We start from the raw sequence: 17,785 nt of genomic DNA on the forward strand, positions 1-17,785 counted from the left end.
GTTCAAATGCCATCACAGACAGCTTCCATTAGTTTCAGCTTCTGTAATCATCTGCTGGGAGAATCCTATTCACCTTTACTGTTCCGCATGGCTTCCCAGACCCACCATTGCCTCAAGTTTAAAATTTGTATCCTTATATTCAAATTCCTTCACAGTATTCCATCTCTACCACACTCCGAGGAGGCTGAATCCTCAAAATTCAATCTGTTGCCTTCAGGGATTCTTTTTACAACTATCAATGGCTGCGACTCCCATCATCTATGCCTCAAACCGAGTTACCTCCTAGATCTCTTCTGCTTCCCTTCTTATCTGGTTGAACATCCTTCCTAAATCCCACCTCTGACTAAGATTTCAATCAGCCTTAAAATCCCCTCCTAGAGCCAAAGTTTTGGTGAATTGTTCGAAGACATTTTTCACAGCAAAGATACTACATAAATGCCAGTTGCTTTAAGTTCATCACTATTCAATTTCTTAATACTAAATTATCTTCAGAACGTTATTCCTTACATATTTGCAAAAAGATAAAAACAGAAGCAAAATTAAAAAAAATCAAATTTTAGATAGTGTTGCTTATAATTAAATGTTTTATCCTATATATTGAAGGATTCAAAGCTAAAGTGCATTCTATTTATTTACAATGTATGCAGGTCATAAATTTTATTTAAACTTTATATTCATAAGTTAACAAGGCCAAAGAATTATTTATTCAACCTTCTGAATCAAGACAGCGTTCAAACTTCATTGATAACTGGTATGTGTCATAACATCGCATCTGTGGCTTGTATGTGCCTGCAAAGATGAATAAGTGTGCATTAAAGATCAATAATGTTTATTCATTCTCAAAAAGAAGTTGCAACAATATCATCCAATAGAAAAGATTTATAGCCCCCTTTAAAGAATGCTTTAAGTACTTGATAGTTTTCTATCACAAACACAGAAATCCAAAAGATAAGTTATAAGCTCGCTTGTACAGAGAGAGATGGTATTTATAACAAACAAGGTCACTTCTTAGATGGGTCCTTTTGGGCAGAGAAGCTCAGGTTTCATCCATTTTCTCCCATGACACTCTAGATTGACCTTCTGGCCCTTCTCTCCATTACTTTTAGTGCTTCAAATGCCCTTTTTTCAAAAAAATGGCCAGCCGTGGATGCTGTATTGAGTTGTGAAATGGCTAAAGCTCTTAAGGTTTGATCATTATTTCCTCTGACTTGAATCCTACTGTTTTAGATGTGTAGTGCATCATCTCATTGACTTTGTCAATGCAGTTCTGCATTGATTGGACATATTCAATACAAAGAGGATTTTTTGATCTATTTCAGTTTATATTACTCCTGGATATTTTAACAACAGTAATAGAACATACAACCTTTGCCCCAAACTAATTCCATTTTGCAAACTCTTACATCATGTAACTCTCCCTTTAGCTCATAATTACAGTGATGCCTTCAGCCACCAAGGCTTCACATAATTCCTTCCCTTAAACCCAATCTCCCTTTCTTCCTTTATGACCCAGCTACAAACTTATCTCCCTGGCTGACCTTTTCGTCACTTTTGCTACTATCATCTTCAATATGTATCTTTTTTTGTTCCTTTTCTGAAGATCCGTGCGCTTCATTTTTACGGGAGGGTACTACATAATGATTGTTTACACTTCTGACAATTAAATTTCACTGGCTATTATTCTGCCCACCTATATTTTGTCCAAATATTTCTAATTTCTGAACGGCATTCAAAGATCCTGCTGGTTTCGGGTGCTTATTTGGCTTTTTTGTAATGAATCTCCAAACCAATTATGGAAATTAGAAACAGCCATGTTTCCACAGCCAAAAATATCCCACTCAGAGTTCACACCCCCACCCCTACCATTCTCATTGTCAAAAGGTTGCTTACCATTCCTATCTTGTTTTCCCCCAACCCCCATCCTTTATCCAGTTCCTTATCCATTGAGAGTTTACACCGAATCACCACCATTTTGAGCTTTGCTTAAGTCAAGGAGCTTAATGAGAAATAATGTTCCCTTCTGAATCCTTACTGACTACTGTTAATTAGTGCAGATGCTTTGCAAGTTTAATCGTGACAATTGATGGAAAGAAGAGTGATGAGTTTCAGGTTGTGTTGCTTCATAACCTTTTTTGTATATGACAGCTTGTTTCCAATCTACTGATACTTGTATCTCATGACTCATTTGATTGTCAACACCATACAGATTGCCTTTTTGTTTTTCTCCCAGAATTGAGGAAAAACTATCAGTTCCTGGGGAATCATTTATCTATGATCTTTTTCATCAGAAAGTGGAGGGATTTCTAATAAATTTGAATGTTGTATAAAACTTTTGGCTAAACAACTACTTTAAAGAAAATAATAAAACACTAGTGTTTAAGATCTGGGAGATAAATTGAGAAACTAATTTAGCTCAGCCTATTACTCCACAGTTGAAGACGACAATGAAACAATTTAACACAAAGTTAATAAAAAGTTCATACAAATAAAGTAAATAAAATCACTTAATTTACCTGTTGCAACGATATATTGGCCATTTCTCGAAACCTTAATGGTGGTACAAACTGTAGGCATCTCAAAGTCCTGGATAAGCTCAATTCTGCGACGTAAATCTATAGAGAAAGAAAAATATTGTTTGTATGTTCCCAGACATCACAGGTGATCCCCCAAACCCGCTGATTTACAAGATGTTACATTATATGAGGCACAATGTATTATTCTGTTGCAACGCAGTCCTCTTATGGCCACATGGTCTAATCTCTTTAAACTATATAGAAATCCTACAGTGCAGAAGGAGGCCATTTAGCACATCAAGTCTGCACCAACTCTTCAAAACAGCACATTATCAAGGCCTACTCCCCACTCTATTCCCATAACCCCACAAATTTACCATGGTTAATCCATCTAACCTAAACATGTTTGAAAAGTGGGAGGAAACCGGAGCACTCAGAAGAAACCCACATAGACACAGGGAGAATGTGTGAACCAACTATGCCACCTTATAAGTATACTGGGGAGACTCATAAGAGGATAACTGCTGCTTGAAAGTTTTCTGTGGATTTGCAGTTTCTTGCATCTCTTTATCAAGTCTGAATGAAACCTGTAAGGTAGGAATGGTTTTATGTCTTCATTTTTCAAAAGTGGCCCTAACATGCCTGCTTGATCAGACATTGGAACAGATAAATTATGCTTAAATTGTCAAAAGCATTAAAAACAAAAAAGTCCAACAAAAAAATAACTTTAGCTTAACTGCATCATGTGTGCAACTCCTATGTACAAGTGTGATAGTTTGTCATATCACCAGGGAGAAGTTTTACAGTTAACCATGTTAAAATAAAAGCTACTAATTTCTGCTGAGTATATATATTTTCATCTGAGGTACCTTCCACAGGAAGTGGATTAACACACAAAATAGGATTGTTAACAGCCTCTTAACAGAAATATTGTTATGCGGCTAGTAATAAAGTGGAGCAGGAATTGCTCGTACCAATGCTTGCTTTTCAAGTGAAAATAAACTGGGAAGGGTTCAATATTGCACCTGCATAATCTTGTTCCAAGCATATACCACATGCCAAACTGGTCAAGTACCATGTAATCAGACAGAATAGTCATAATATCCACTGCCTTTGGGCACCTAATGAAGACCCATTCCCAAAGTTAGCTAGCTGCCGACTGCAGCATGCACTTCATGCATTCTGGCCAGTTCTCAGAGATTAAAGCATCTGCAGTTTCCACCAAGAAGGTAAGTGAAAAAAAAGCATGGAGGCACAGGAAGTTCTTCTAACACGTGGGCAGCTGTCAACTTCTCCCCCAACCAATCGTTACCCTCTTCTCGATCAGTACACTGTTTGTGGAGCATAACAGGCACCCCTAGCATGCTGGTCATGTCCTGATAATGCAAGTGGACCAATTTTTCATAGTCCTTTTATCCCAAATTTTGGTGCTGTGGTTCATGTTTACCACTGCATTTGTATCTGAAGTCAGGGACAAAAAAAAAACAAAACTTCAGACACTTAGAAATTAAATATCCATTATACAATAGAGACAAAGGAGTTTATTTACTAGTCACAAGTAGGCTTACATTCACACTGCAACAAAGTTACTGTGAAAATCCCTGAGTCACCATAGTCTGGTGCCTGTTTGGTTACGCAGAGAATTTAGCATGGCCAATGCACCTAACCTGTACATCTTCGGACTGTGGGAGGAAACCAGAGCATCAGGAGGAAACCCACGCAGACACCAGGGTGGATATCCAAACTCCACATGGACAGTGAATGACCATGAAGGGGTTTTATAGCACGTATAGAATGAAATCAAATACTGAATCTACATGAAACTTCAGTAGAGGCTACAATTGGAGCAGTGTCCACAGTTTTGCAGTCTACAGGTTTAGCAAGGGCATGAGACAATTGAGAGTGTACAATGCAGTTTTAGTACAATGTTGTTGGCATAGCTTACAAATAGAAAGATGTCTTGAAAAATTGGGGGCGGGGGATTTAAGTGTTTATGGGTATAAAAGAAATGGACAGAGCAGATAGTAACAGATTGTTTGTGACTGAGAGACCTAGAATAATAGTTGTAAATTAATAGCAAGAGAATTTTTTTTCCTTTAAACACAAAGTAGCTACGAGCACAGATCACTACAACGGTTAGTTCTAATTTCTATGCAATATTATGGTGACTCATGACAAGTCAGACTGATATAGAGTATGGACACATTCCTGATTATAACATTGTTGCAATGTATTCATCTGCAAGTTGCAATTAAGTGAAAAGAAATAACAGATGTCATCACATAGCAACTACTACTTAATTTCCTGAACAATTCTGAATAACATAGAAACTATACCCAGTTAAACATCTTTTACAAACATTGCAATAAACACAATGCTAGGATCATCAGTTTTTGTGAAACTTTACTTAATCTGGATTGGTGAGACTGCATCCAAAATATCATATTTATTTTAATATTGGGTGCATAATAATTGAAGAAAGTACAGAAAACACTACAACAATTCCCAAATCTGGGGACTCAGCTATTAGAACTGATTGCTTACTCTGATTTCATGATCAAGATCAATGAGACCGAACTTCTATGTATCTTTTGAAGACTTTCAAAGACACAAAAGAGCATTCATCTTTCAGACATGGAATCACAGGAAGATTAAAATGTAAATCAGAGCTAGAGAATCTTGCCACTCAGTTATCTCTAGATTATACTTTCACCACTCTTTTAGGCCCATCCTTCCCCAATCCCATTTTGTGGAACATCCTAATGCCCTACTCTGCAGTTAATGACCAGAATCTGTGGGAAAACTAGAAGCAAAATACTTCAACTGCTGGAAATCTGAAATCAATACCGGATAAACTCAGCAGGTCTGCCAGCATCTGAGGAGAAAGAAATGTTACGTTTCTTTCTATGTTTCTTTCTCCATTGATGTTGTCAGACCTGTTGAGTTTATCCAGCATTTTGTATGGGGAAACTTGCTATACAAATGAGATTAAAAATATATTTAGCAAGTTAGTAGCATGCTGGTTATATCAGTCTTGACTGAACCAATTCTTCTAAGATACCTGCAAGACCTGGTAAATAGCAGAACAAACTCCCTAGATTCATACTGTTTGCAACTAATACCATAGCAGATTTACTAATACACACACAGGCCAGTCTTGTCTTTACCAAACTAACAGCTTACTGGTGCTTCTTTAAAATTCTAGATGCAAAGGGAATAATAAGGAGAATGCGCATCCATCATGCCTCCAAAAATGTCTAACAGTACTACATTTGCACACACTCGCTTCTATTAATCCTTGTGTAATCACTTCTTGGTCACACTATTGTGACAACTGTTTTTCAATTATAAATTCCCATATCTGCATTTAAGTCAAAATCATGTTCAACTTGTACTCTAATTGCATCTGCCCAATCATGCCATCGCAGTGCATTCATTCTGCTTCTCCCAGGTCATACTGCATGACAGCATAAATACCATGATAAATACCACGTGCCCACCATTTAACTCCACAACTTCCTTAAGTTGTCCGAAGCTCTGATTTTTAATGAACAAAGAAATTAAAACCTTATAAAATTAAGGACTGACTGGGCTTAAGTTTTTAAAATCTTACTTGTGCGCACCTTAATCCAACTATTCCCTGCTCACCATCTACCATAGAGTCACAGAGGTTTACAGCATGGAAACAGGCCCTTCAGCCCAACCTGTCCATGCCGTCCCTTTAATTAAAAACCCCTAAGCCAGTCCCAATTGCCCGCATTTGGCCCATATAATTCTCTAACACTTTTTTAAAAGCCAAAATTGTACTGTCTGCTACTACTTCTGGCAGCTTGTTCCAGAAACTCACCACCCTCTGGTGAAAAAAATTGTCCCTCTGGACCCTTCTGTATCTCTCCCCTCTCACCTCAAACCTATGTCTAGTTTGAGACTCCCCTACCTTTGGGAAAAGATATTGGCTATCTAGCTGATCTAAGCCCCTCATTATTTTATGGACCTCTGTAAGATCATCCTTCGGCCTATGTTCCAGAGAAAAAAAATTCCATTCTATCCAGCTTCTCCTCATAACTCAAACCGTCAAGTCCTGGTAGCACCCTAGTAAATCTCTTCTGAACACTACCAATACACTGACTTCAAATGTTACAAATGATCAACTAATTATATACACAGGCACTTCTTGTCAAGTAAAAATTATTCCCTTCTGTCAGGTTTATCCCATGATCACAATTACATTTATCTATTAATTTTACTTACCTCCTTGTTGTAAGTTTCAATTTAAAGCTTCATGATCAAATGGCCTTCTGCACTGAAAAGATTCTGAAAAATTCTTCACCAACTGAAGATATGCAAACTCTTTCCCCTAAGGTAGTATTTGAGCAATGGCCTTAAAAGAGGCAGGCTGGATAAAATACAGTCCCATCTTTCTAAGCAAACATTACAGACCTCAGACATGTCTGATCTCAGAATGTCTACAGGCAATGCCATGGAAACTGATTAGAAATACAGCCATGCACAAAGAAAACAAAAAGGTAAAACCTCAAATATTTCATGACAAAAACATTTCATTTTATTATGGTAAAATATTTGGATAGAAACTGGCACTCACCAACATCATTCTTCTGTAAAGCTCTCTTTTTTCTATCTGAAAGCCACTGAAATGAAAATAAAAATTAAAAATACAGATATTTGGAGTTCCTGGAAATGACATGATGATATAATTACTTATGTAGAATGATTCATACAGCCAAATTAAAAAGTAACTCATAAGAACATAAGAAATAGGAGCAGGAGTAGGCCATCTAGCCCTTCGAGCTCCTGAAACAAAAAAATTAATGACCCTGAAATATAGGGCTCAAGTTTTTAACTAACTATAAAAGGTTTTGCTAACCAAGCAGGAGCCCCAATGATGAGAAGCATCACACGATAAACGCTTGAGAAATGTTATCTTCCTGGCATTTTCTCCAAGATGGTACAGATTACAATTCAATTGCACCCAAACGTAGACACCAACAAATCTACTGCTACAAACCTCTTCACTTAAAATATTAAGCAAAGTTTCATTTAGGATATCAATAGTGGGCAATTGCAAATACAAAATGTAAATAAAACAAAGGAAATATTACAATTTATAAATTGCATGTGGAAATCAATATTAACTCAATGAAAGATGAATAAAGTTACTGTATTGGAAACCTGCAGTTTTTTTCTATTACAGTCATAATTTGTAGCCTATAATATGCAGAATAACATCTTTCACCTAATAACCATATTTGGTGGAAAACCTTGAAAAATATGAAAATAATTTTTCAAAATGATTAGAGGTTCAGATGCAATTGTAAAAGGATTTTCAAACATATCAATTTCCTGTTACCAAATCCTAACAGACGTCATTCCCTATCACCCATTCCCTCACCCCCAAATAAGATTAATATATGTCTTTCTCGCTTGCTGCCCCCCACAAAAAAAAGTCTCAGAGTTGTCATATCTTCCAACCCAAACAACGTCTTTTTCTACTTTGGGGGTTTCAGTCATAGAATCCCTGCAGCGCAGTAACTTATTTGGCCCATTGAACTTGCACTAGCAACAATCCCACCCAGTATACCAGTAACTCCATATATTTACCCTGCTAGTCCCCCTAACATTGACAGGCACTTTAAATATGGCCAATCCACCTAACCCGCACATCTTTGGATTGTGGGAGAAAACCTATGCAGACATGGGGGGGGAAAATGTGCAAACTCCACACAGTCAAAGCCGGAATTGAACCCGAGTCGTGGAACTGAGGCAGCAGCATTAACTGCTAACTGTTAAGTCATCTTAACAGCACTGCTTTCTTCCCCTCCACCATATATCAACTGTGTTGCACTCTCCCATTCTTCCAACAACATCACAAAGGAAATAAATGTATTGATCAGCAGATAACTGCCCACATACATTAGGGTTATTTACTGTACAAGAGGCAACAAGTTCAATCCTGCCTTGCATTGAAGTCCTGGCCATGTGGTTAAAACTGCACATACACATTTATGTAGAATTCATCCAAACTTGAGGAATGAGCTGATCAATAGGGAACATGAAATGAACAAAAGAAAATTGGTACATTGTGAATCCAGGATGCTTAGAGACACTGCCAGGTGGGTTACTAGGTAGAGTTAATTGAAGGGGATGGGTAGAAGTGTAACATACTTGTATATTTATTATTGATTCATTTTACTTTCATTAATATTATAGTGGAGGTAAACAAATAAATGCCTGGACAAGCTGCATCCCAATTTAATTTTGGTAGTCTATGATTGCATGAAACTTTATTGAAGTGCAATCAACGAAAAGCAAAACCAAACCTGAGGAAAAGAACAGGAGTGAAAACAACATAACCAGAGGAAGAAGCAGAAGTCTCCACATCTCTTCCCAGGCAGTGCATTCCAGATTTTCACCACCCTCTGAGTGAAAATAGATCTGATTGATTCACATAGGAGTTGGAGAGAATTTATAGATCTTCTGTGGAGTTCTACAATTTAATAGTCTTGCAGGGAAAATAGAAAAAAAGCTTGATGACGGTCATAATTCTGAACTTCACACATTTAAAAGTCAATTAGAGGAGAGTGAGAATTGATTTTCTCATTCCTATTACAGAGATGCTGGCCATCGTTTGGAGTACTGAACACAGAAACACCGCTCCTATGTTTCGGAAACAAGAACAACTGACAGCAGACACTTCCAAAACACTGGAGCAACATCGCCTGTGGTAGCTTCACGAGAACCTCCAAATCCAATGACAGGAAAGGCAGCAGTGTCCTCACCCAAGTCAATGTAGCCAACATTGTGGTGTTAATCATTCAAAACCAGTTTTGCTGGAGTTCATACGCTTGCCATTTGCTTCTTTGACAGTCTTCCACGCACTTATGAAGTCAGTTACTGTAGTGGTGTAATCATTCAGGCGGATCACAGAGTTTTTAAACATTGACCAGTCCACTGACTCAAAGCAGTCCCATTGGAGATCATCTGATTCCTCAGACCAACACTGCACAACTTTCTTTGATGGATTCTCTCATTTCAGTTTTTGCTTGTAAGCTGGGAGCAGGAGCACAGCCTTTGATGGTGGGCAATAGAGCAGTAGGCATATTTGATATTTGTGTAGCAGTGGTCTAGGATGCAGATGTGTTGGTGGTAAGTTAGCAGTACACTCTTGAGCTTGGCCTGATTGAAGTCACCGGCTATGACGAACAAGGCCTCAGGATGTTTTGTGTCAAGGCTATTCGTATATTTCATCCAGCACGATCTTCACGTCCGCAGTGGGGTGGGACGTAAACTGCCATCAGGATAATGGAGGTGAACTCCCGCAGAAGGTAGTAGGGGTGGCATTTTAGCATCAGATATTCTAGGTCTGGGGAACAGGAAGTATGATGTGGAGATGCCAGCGTTGGACTGGGGTAAACACAGTAAGAAGTCCTACAACACCAGGTTAAAGTCCAACAGGTTTATTTGGTAGCAAACGCTACTAGCTTTCGGGGCTTTGCCCCTTCAGCAGGTAACCTACACAGACAAGGAGAGAACATGCAAACTTCTACACCAGGTCTGACATAACCTCTCTGCTTTGCAATTCTATGAGCCTGGAAACAAGGATCTGTTCACATTAAAATGAATTTTCCTTGAAGCCTTGTGGCTACACCCAAATCGTTTGGTCACAGTAACAAGGTAAACATCAGCCAGGAGAGAGAACACCCTCATTTCCCAGCTTTGATTTAATTATTATATTTATCCAGGCAAAACATACCCTAAATGGAGAAGGAAAGGTGAGAGTGCAGAATGTAGTGTTACAATCATAGCTAGGGTGTAGAGAAAGATCAGCTTAACATTTGTTAAGGAAGGTCTATCCAAAAGCTCTGCCCTTCAGGCTCGAAGGGCTAGATGGCCTACTCCTGCTCCTGTTTCTTATGTTCTCCAAACATAAGACCATCTCAGTCCCTGCTGCCCAGGCTGCGGCTCATTCCCGAGGAGTGTGGAGCGGGCCGGTGGGCAGTACGGCCGTTACTTGGGGCTGCCGTTAGAACCGGTCTGGCCGGAGCACAACCGCAGCGGCCCGAGCCCAACATCCAGCCGCCTCTCGCGCGCGGCCGCACCAACGCAACCGTCACTCACCTCCGGCAGCGACCGGCCGTAACTCAGGTTATAAACCTTCACGTCATTTACACTCGAGACCTGCATGGCGTCCCCCACCGCTCATTCACTCCGATACCCTCTACACGCGCCTGGCCACAGACTCGTGGGAAAGAGAAAGCCCCGCCCTCCTCCCTCCACCCTCCACCACACAACAGAAAAAGAGAGCGGCGGAGTTCATAGGGCAACCGGAAAAAGCCTTATGCAAATACAGGGCGCTTGCAAATGAAGGCGGGGCGGGAATGGGGGCGTGGTTGATTATGTAAAGCAGGGCGCGCTGCGCAGCCAGTCCTGCGCACAAGATGCTCTCGCCTCACCTGTAACAATTCTTTGTGGGTTGTATCGAAGGTCGGAGAGCCAGGAGGGAAGATAGCAAGAAAGTTCAGCAAGAGGAACAGGGGCTTTCGTTGACAGCATTCGTCCTCTCAGTCATACATCAAAAGTTAGCGACTGATGAGTAAATCGGCGATAACTCAAACGAAATGACAAGAGAATTGCAAAATTGAGAGGCAAAGAGATTTCTTGTAAACCTCAGGACGCTGCCAAGTCCAGTATTTCTGAGGTAATGTAAATGACGTTTCTTTTATTTCACAATTCATTTTTTAAAAATGTGATGTGTAACACAACAGTTGATTTGTGGCAGGAGGGCGTAATCTGCCTGATTTTACCCTGTTTAATACTTCAATAACGATACAGCACCCGAACTCTTTAAGCGCAAACTGAAAATCTTTAAAAAGTACATTAAAGTACAGCAAGAACAAGAATTGCGAAAGGTGATCTGATTTGGCTACTACGACCACAATCGTGAGTATAGAGCAATATTTCACTCCCCGAAAGATGAGTTCCTTTGGTGGCGGACATAACGTATGTTTGGTGAAGTTTTCCATTACATAAATCGCCTTTTAATTAATGGTAAAAGTAATTGGTTACACATGCGAATATATATATATGCAGTCTGTTAGTCATGTTATTTTACTGTGAACGGTAAAAGCCAAAGCACTTCTATAGTCTTTTAACTGAACGCATTTTTCGCAGTAACTGCGATGGTTTCTCTGTCTATGGTATAGCGGTCTAGATCAAAGTATGTGAATTGTCAAGCAGATTTCACTATATAGTGGCATCCCTCATAAGGGGCCCCTGTACTGAAGAAAATACTCACGACCAGATACCCCCACTATCGAATGTAATAAATCCTACAAAATTGCGCTAAAATGTCTTTTTCTCTATTCCAAGTTTAATTGGTGGACAGGATTCATTGAGGCCGGTCTGCTTGTTCAGATTGAAGTACGAACAATTAATTTAGTGTCGATATTGAATAATGACTATGTTATTTCACTCTGCCAGTCTTTTTTCCCTAAACATTTTTTTTGCACGCAGCAGGTGCAGTGCTATCCACAGCGCCTCAGGACAACATGAGTGAATATTGGTTAATTTCAGCTCCTGTGGACAAATCCAACCAACAAATATGGGAAAGAATGAACACTGTAACTGAAAAAGCCAGTTTATCAAATAATTATAAATTCCTGATCCCTGAACTCAAGGTAACTTCTGTTCCTGCTCATTGCCCCTCTTGGGAACCATTTAAATTGTAAAATGTGCCACTGTCGTTTTCTTTCTAGCTGATATATGGCGATAGTGTAATAAGGATAGTTTACCAAATACTTTCAGTATCTTATGGAACAGGATTATTTCATCTCAAACACATTTACCTTTTGCATCATGTGATTATTACCTTTATCGCTGCTCTTCAAACATTTTCATTGTATGCATTATAAACTGGTTTGATTACATAATTTTGAATAAGTCCAGCCATGTGATTATTTTGGATGCCTTGTTTCAGTGCTTCCATTAGTTTATTCATAAGCAACAAACGTCATGATGGTCTCTATTTTCTCTTAGGTCGGGACATTAGATTCATTGGTGGGACTCTCGGATGAACTTGGAAAACTTGATACGTTTGTTGAGGGGTAAAACACACATTATTTACTGTACACAAATGAGTTAAAGCGTATGTGATTTGTACACGGGTTTCCTGCTGAAACTGTTTGTCCCTTAGTCCTAAACCGACCGAATGCCGATTTAACTCAGTTTAGTCAGCTTTATCCAAACTAATTTCACCACATGGCAACTTAGATCTGCAAGGCTCTAGTTTCACCTAACAGCCAAACTCAGACTCCCCCATAATTCAGAAAACAAGATGACATAAAGATGAAAAATATAAACTGATAAAGATAAAAAAGGGCCAGGCATTATTGAAATTCAATGTCTTTTCTTTTGAAACCAGAATATAAAAATTTGCTTAACCGTGTGATAAATCTGTCTTAAAATCATGTCTAATTTCTAAAGATTTTTGTTTTCTAATTTGGAAGTATTTCAAACATTGCAAATCACAAACGTAATAGTTAAAAAGGTGTGTTCCAAGTTGAAATACAGTTCAAGCATAATCTACAGTAGTGTAATTATTATCCTGTCAAATTTGAGGAGGAAATAGGACATAGAAAAGTAAGATAATTTGTCAGGCCAGAAATACAATTAATGGAGAAAAATTCAGGACTTCAATAACGTAATGGTGCATACTTATATATTACTAAGTCATCAATTAGTCAGACTTCATCTTTGCTAACTGATAACTTGATCTTGAATCAGAAATGATGTGCAGATGTCAGCATTGGACTGGGGTAAGCACAGAATCGTGGAATCCTATAATGCAGAAAGAGGCCATTCGGCCGATCGAATCTGCACCGACCACACTCCCACCCATGCCCTATCCCTACGTATTTACCCAGTAATCCCTCTAACCTACGCATCCTGGGACACGAAGGGGTAATTTAAAATGGCCACTCAACCTAGCCTGCACATCTTTGGACTGTGGGAGGAAACCGGAGAAAACCCACACAGACATGAGGAGAATGTGCAAACTCCATACAGACAGTGACCCAAGCTGGGAATCGAACCCAGGTCTCTGGGACTGTGAAGCAGCAGTGCTAACCACTGTGCTGCCTTGCCACCCACAGTAAGAAGTCTCACAACACTAGATTAAAGTCCAACAGATTTCTTTGGTAGCATGAGCTTTCCTCCTGTCTGTGTCGGTTTCCTTCTGGTGCTCTGGTTTCCTCCAACAGTCTGAAAGACATGCTGGTTAGGTGCATTGGCCATGCTAAATTCTCCCTCAGTGCAACCGAACAGACACTGGAGTGTGGCGACTGAGGGATTTTCACAATAACTTCATTACATTTTTAATGTAACACAAATAAATAAACTTTAACTGTTTAATTATATTTCACATGACAAGTTTTCTTTCCTCACAATGACTATCCTGTATGTGGTGGAAGAAAATATAGTAAAACAGACACAACCAGAAATAAAATGATCATCATATAGTTGAAAACTAGCAGTTAGCAGTCTTGCAGTGGGGCATTCTTGGGAACATGAGTAGGCTATTCACCTGCTTGAGCCTGTTGTGTTCTTCTGAGCTTGTGACTAAAACTCAGTTTCAGACCAGGGAAGAGATGTTTTTATTCAGTAGTTTCCTGTAATATGTATACTGCACCTGCCAGACATCATCTGGGGTGCAATCCTGCCCCAAATTACCTACAAATTGGGTCCTGCTACCAGATCTGTGGCAGAAGGTATCAGTGCTTCTTGTATCAAGGAACATGCCTATAAGCTGCTTCCTTTATAAGTTACCTGGGTTTCATAAATTGCAAGTGATTACACTTTAACTGGCCAAGGCCTGAGCCTGTAATTGGGTTTTGGTGGTCTCACAAATCTACTGGGACATGAAGGAACTTCATTTTTGTAATGTCAATACATTCTGATAATAGGAAATGGAAATGTGAAAATTACCAATAGGCCATGACTGCCTTCTGTTTTTCAATGTGGAAATCAGATACATTTTTAAAGTTCTTATAAAGTTGATTACAGTTTTCCGATGGACTTGTTAACATTATTGAAATTACTGAAGTATCATTTCAGCATTTAGGAATTTTTTCAACCTTGCATGCTCCATGCTTTTGAATCAATAAAACATTTAATTGTTGCCTTCTTATGGGAATATATTTTCATTTACATAATTACCATTGGTTTTTCAAAATTTTTTAAAAATTCATGACCTGCATGCCAATATACAGGGAAATTAACTTTTATTTCTGTTTCCCGCTTACTAATCGGTTTTAAAAAGATTGTTGGTAAGAGCTGACAATGCAAATAGCTGTCGTCACAAAAAATTTGCCTCTTTCAAATGCATTAATTTAACTTTGAACTTCCAGTTTTCTAAACTGAAAATTAATTGGTGTTTTCTGCTTTAGATCAAGGTAATAGATCTACCAAAGTTTAGCGAATCATAAAATAATTCAGCACAGAGAGTGGCAATTCCTTTAAAAAAATTAAAGTGGCCCTACTCCCCTTTCCTCATTACCCTGTAAATGTTTGCCTTTCAAATATTTATCAAGCGCTCTCTCTCAAATCCTTATTAAATCTACTAAGCAGCACAATGGCACAGTAGTTAGCACTACTGCCTCACAGTGCCAGGGACCCGGGTTTGATCCCGGGTCACTGTCTGTATGGAGTCCGCACATTCTTCCTGTGTGTCTGTGGGTTTTCTTCGGGTGCTCCGGTTTCCTCCCAAGTCCAAAAGATGTGCTGGTTAGATGCATTGGCTGTGCGAACAGGCACCAGAGTGTGGTGACTACGGGATTTTCTCGGTAACTTCATTGCAGTGTTAATGTAAGCCTCCTTGTGACCCTAATAAAAAAAATTTAACATTTTCTCCATCCTTTCAGGCAATGCATTCCAGATCATAACAACTAGTTGCTTTGAAGGAATATGGCTTTGGTTCTTTTACCCTTACCGTAACTCTGTGTCCACTGGTTACTGACCCTTCTACCACTGATAACAATGGTCTAATTGACATTACATGCTAACAGTGGGCTAAACAGGCTGACAGTGGGAATTCTGCTCCTCGGTGTGAAAAAGCCCCATCCTCGAACTGCTACCAATCTGATTGGCCCATCCCTGGACATTCCGGTAGCACCAGAACTCTTTAGTGGGTGCTGCTAGGATTGCAAGGTGACCCATGAGGCAGAGTGATGGTGATTGGATGAGGTAAGCCCTGGCTTTTAGGATAGGAAGGGATTGCAGTGCAGGCAGAGTGACAAATTGGGTGGGAGGGTGGGTTTTGGAGACAGGGGCAGGAGGAACAAAGTGGGAGTAATATCTTGGTGGAGGATGCCCTTGATGCACGCTGGGCATTTTCTGCCCCCGCCCCCCCCCCCCCCCCAAAGAATGTAAAATCCTTCCTTTATGTCTTTTAGGCAGTTTACTTCAAAAAATTGGAATGCCTGCTTCACCACTCCTATGATATAGTATGAGTAATGTCTTTTAAACTCCATCACTATGTGAGTGGGTTGGTTTGAAATGGGTTTTTTAAAAAAAGTCCGGTGTCTCTTGATTTTATCAAAACGCTTTATGATTTTGAAAATGTCTCCCAAGAAGAACAACTAGTTCTGTAGTCACTACATACATGAAACCCCTCATCCCAGGTACTATTTAGGTAATTCTCCTCTGGACCCTCTCTAAGGCTATGACTGAATTCCTAAAGTGTGATGCCCAAGAGTGAGACACAATACCTGTCTGGGATCTAATGGGTTATTTATAAAGCTTCCTTTTTTTTGTATTCTGTACCTCTGTTTATAAAGTCCAGAATTCCGTGTGCTTTTTTAATGGCCTTCTCATCTTGTCCTGCCATGTTCAAAGGGTTATGTGCGAACACTTCTAGGACTGTCTGTTCCTACACTTGATTTAAAATTGCACTATTTAGTTTATATTGCCTCTTCTTTCTTCCTTCCAAAGTATATCACTTCACACACCTCTGCATAAAATTGCATCTGCGAGATGTGTTTAGCCAATTCACCAAACTTCCGTGCCCTCTTGATGTGGGTTACAATTTTTCTCACTCTTCACTGTATTTCTGTGTTTCATGCCATATGCAAACTTTGAAATTATGCTGTGGCACTGATGCGTGGGATGGTAAGGAGAGTTGTGGGACAGGGGTTGGACTGATTGAATTGGGTGGCAGTGGGAGTTATGGGGGGGGTTGGATATTTTTGGCACTGATGTGTGGAGTGGTGGGGAAATCTATGGGAAGGTTTGGGACTGATGACTGGAATGGTGGGGGCTTTGGGTAGTTTGGGATTGATGTGTGGAGTGGTGGGGAGAGTTGTGGGGGAGAGAGACATGGAACTGATGAGTTGGGGAGTGGTGGGATGATTGGGTGGTGGGGAGAGTTGTGGGGAGGGGGCTGTTTAGGACTGATGAGTGGGGTGTCAAGGAGAGTTGTGGGAGTTGAGTATTTTGGAACTGATATGTAGGCTTATGGGGAGCTTGGGTATTTTGGGATTAATGTGTGGGTGATGGGGAGAGTTGTGGGAGGAATTTGGGTATTTTGGGATTGATGTGTGGTGGCAGGGAGTTGGGTATTTTGAGACTGAAAGGGTGGTAGGGTTGGGAGGTGAGTGACGAAATGAGCAAAGGGAAAATACAGGATGAAACCTGGTTAACATCAGCATGCATCATATCAAGTGATTAAGGGGTATTTTCAATGGCAGTTAATTTTCTGCTGAGATCTACACTTTTATCAACTTAAAAGTTTATTTAAAATGATTTCTTAGCATATTTACCATCAGTTACTTAGAGTTGGTTCTGCTTATGTGTGTTTCGATCTAAGCATTGTAAAGAAGCTGGCACAGTACACGGCAGATATTATGGAGGATTCCAAGGATAAAGCTCAAGAAAACCTATTAGCTAATGGAGGTGGGTTTCATAAAGTATGCTGTTATACGCACAACGAAAAGTGAAAAGTACTCAATAAGATGCTGCAGCTTTAAAAGATGAGTGATATACATTATTCAAAAATGTAACCCTTTTACGTTACTTTAAAATTTCCTGTGATAAAATTGATGAGTATATTTGTACTGCATTAAACTCTTACATTTAAAATAATCATGCCTTTAAGCCCTAACTCTTATTGAATGGCAGAGCAGACTTGATAGGCCAAATGGCTTACTTCTTATCTGATGTCTTATGGTCTCATGGTTACTGATACATTTTATTTCTTCATT

At 39.5% G+C, this 17,785-nt stretch overlaps 2 protein-coding genes across 5 annotated transcripts in view; one reads left to right on the forward strand and one right to left on the reverse strand.

Moving 5' to 3' along the window:
* nol10 (nucleolar protein 10) overlaps nucleotides 1–10,797 on the reverse strand; it is a 56,586-nt gene extending 45,789 nt beyond the window's left edge. The window contains exons 1-4 of one of the 2 annotated variants that reach the window (XM_080192155.1): nucleotides 10,650–10,797; nucleotides 7,117–7,162; nucleotides 2,514–2,612; nucleotides 712–789 (exon numbers count right to left, since the gene is read on the reverse strand). In XM_080192155.1, the coding sequence (XP_080048281.1) occupies nucleotides 712–789; nucleotides 2,514–2,612; nucleotides 7,117–7,162; nucleotides 10,650–10,715 (289 nt within the window). In that variant the 5' untranslated portion in view covers nucleotides 10,716–10,797. Of the gene's footprint in view, nucleotides 1–711; nucleotides 790–2,513; nucleotides 2,613–7,116; nucleotides 7,163–9,310; nucleotides 10,123–10,649 lie in introns of those variants that run through there. The other variant, XM_080192156.1, reaches the window with a different exon arrangement.
* Nucleotides 10,798–10,952: 155 nt separating this feature from the next.
* LOC145344884 (V-type proton ATPase subunit C 1-A-like) overlaps nucleotides 10,953–17,785 on the forward strand; it is a 73,118-nt gene continuing 66,285 nt past the window's right edge. The window contains exons 1-5 of one of the 3 annotated variants that reach the window (XM_080192158.1): nucleotides 10,953–11,229; nucleotides 11,364–11,471; nucleotides 12,045–12,208; nucleotides 12,567–12,634; nucleotides 17,392–17,477. In XM_080192158.1, the coding sequence (XP_080048284.1) occupies nucleotides 12,080–12,208; nucleotides 12,567–12,634; nucleotides 17,392–17,477 (283 nt within the window). In that variant the 5' untranslated portion in view covers nucleotides 10,953–11,229; nucleotides 11,364–11,471; nucleotides 12,045–12,079. The remainder of the gene's footprint in view (nucleotides 11,230–11,363; nucleotides 11,472–12,044; nucleotides 12,209–12,566; nucleotides 12,635–17,391; nucleotides 17,478–17,785) is intronic. The other 2 variants (XM_080192157.1, XM_080192159.1) reach the window with 2 other exon arrangements.

This window comes from Carcharhinus amblyrhynchos, chromosome 7 (assembly GCF_965287045.1).
Source record: "Carcharhinus amblyrhynchos chromosome 7, sCarAmb.v2.hapA, whole genome shotgun sequence".
In the NCBI taxonomy this organism is placed as follows: domain Eukaryota; kingdom Metazoa; phylum Chordata; class Chondrichthyes; order Carcharhiniformes; family Carcharhinidae; genus Carcharhinus; species Carcharhinus amblyrhynchos.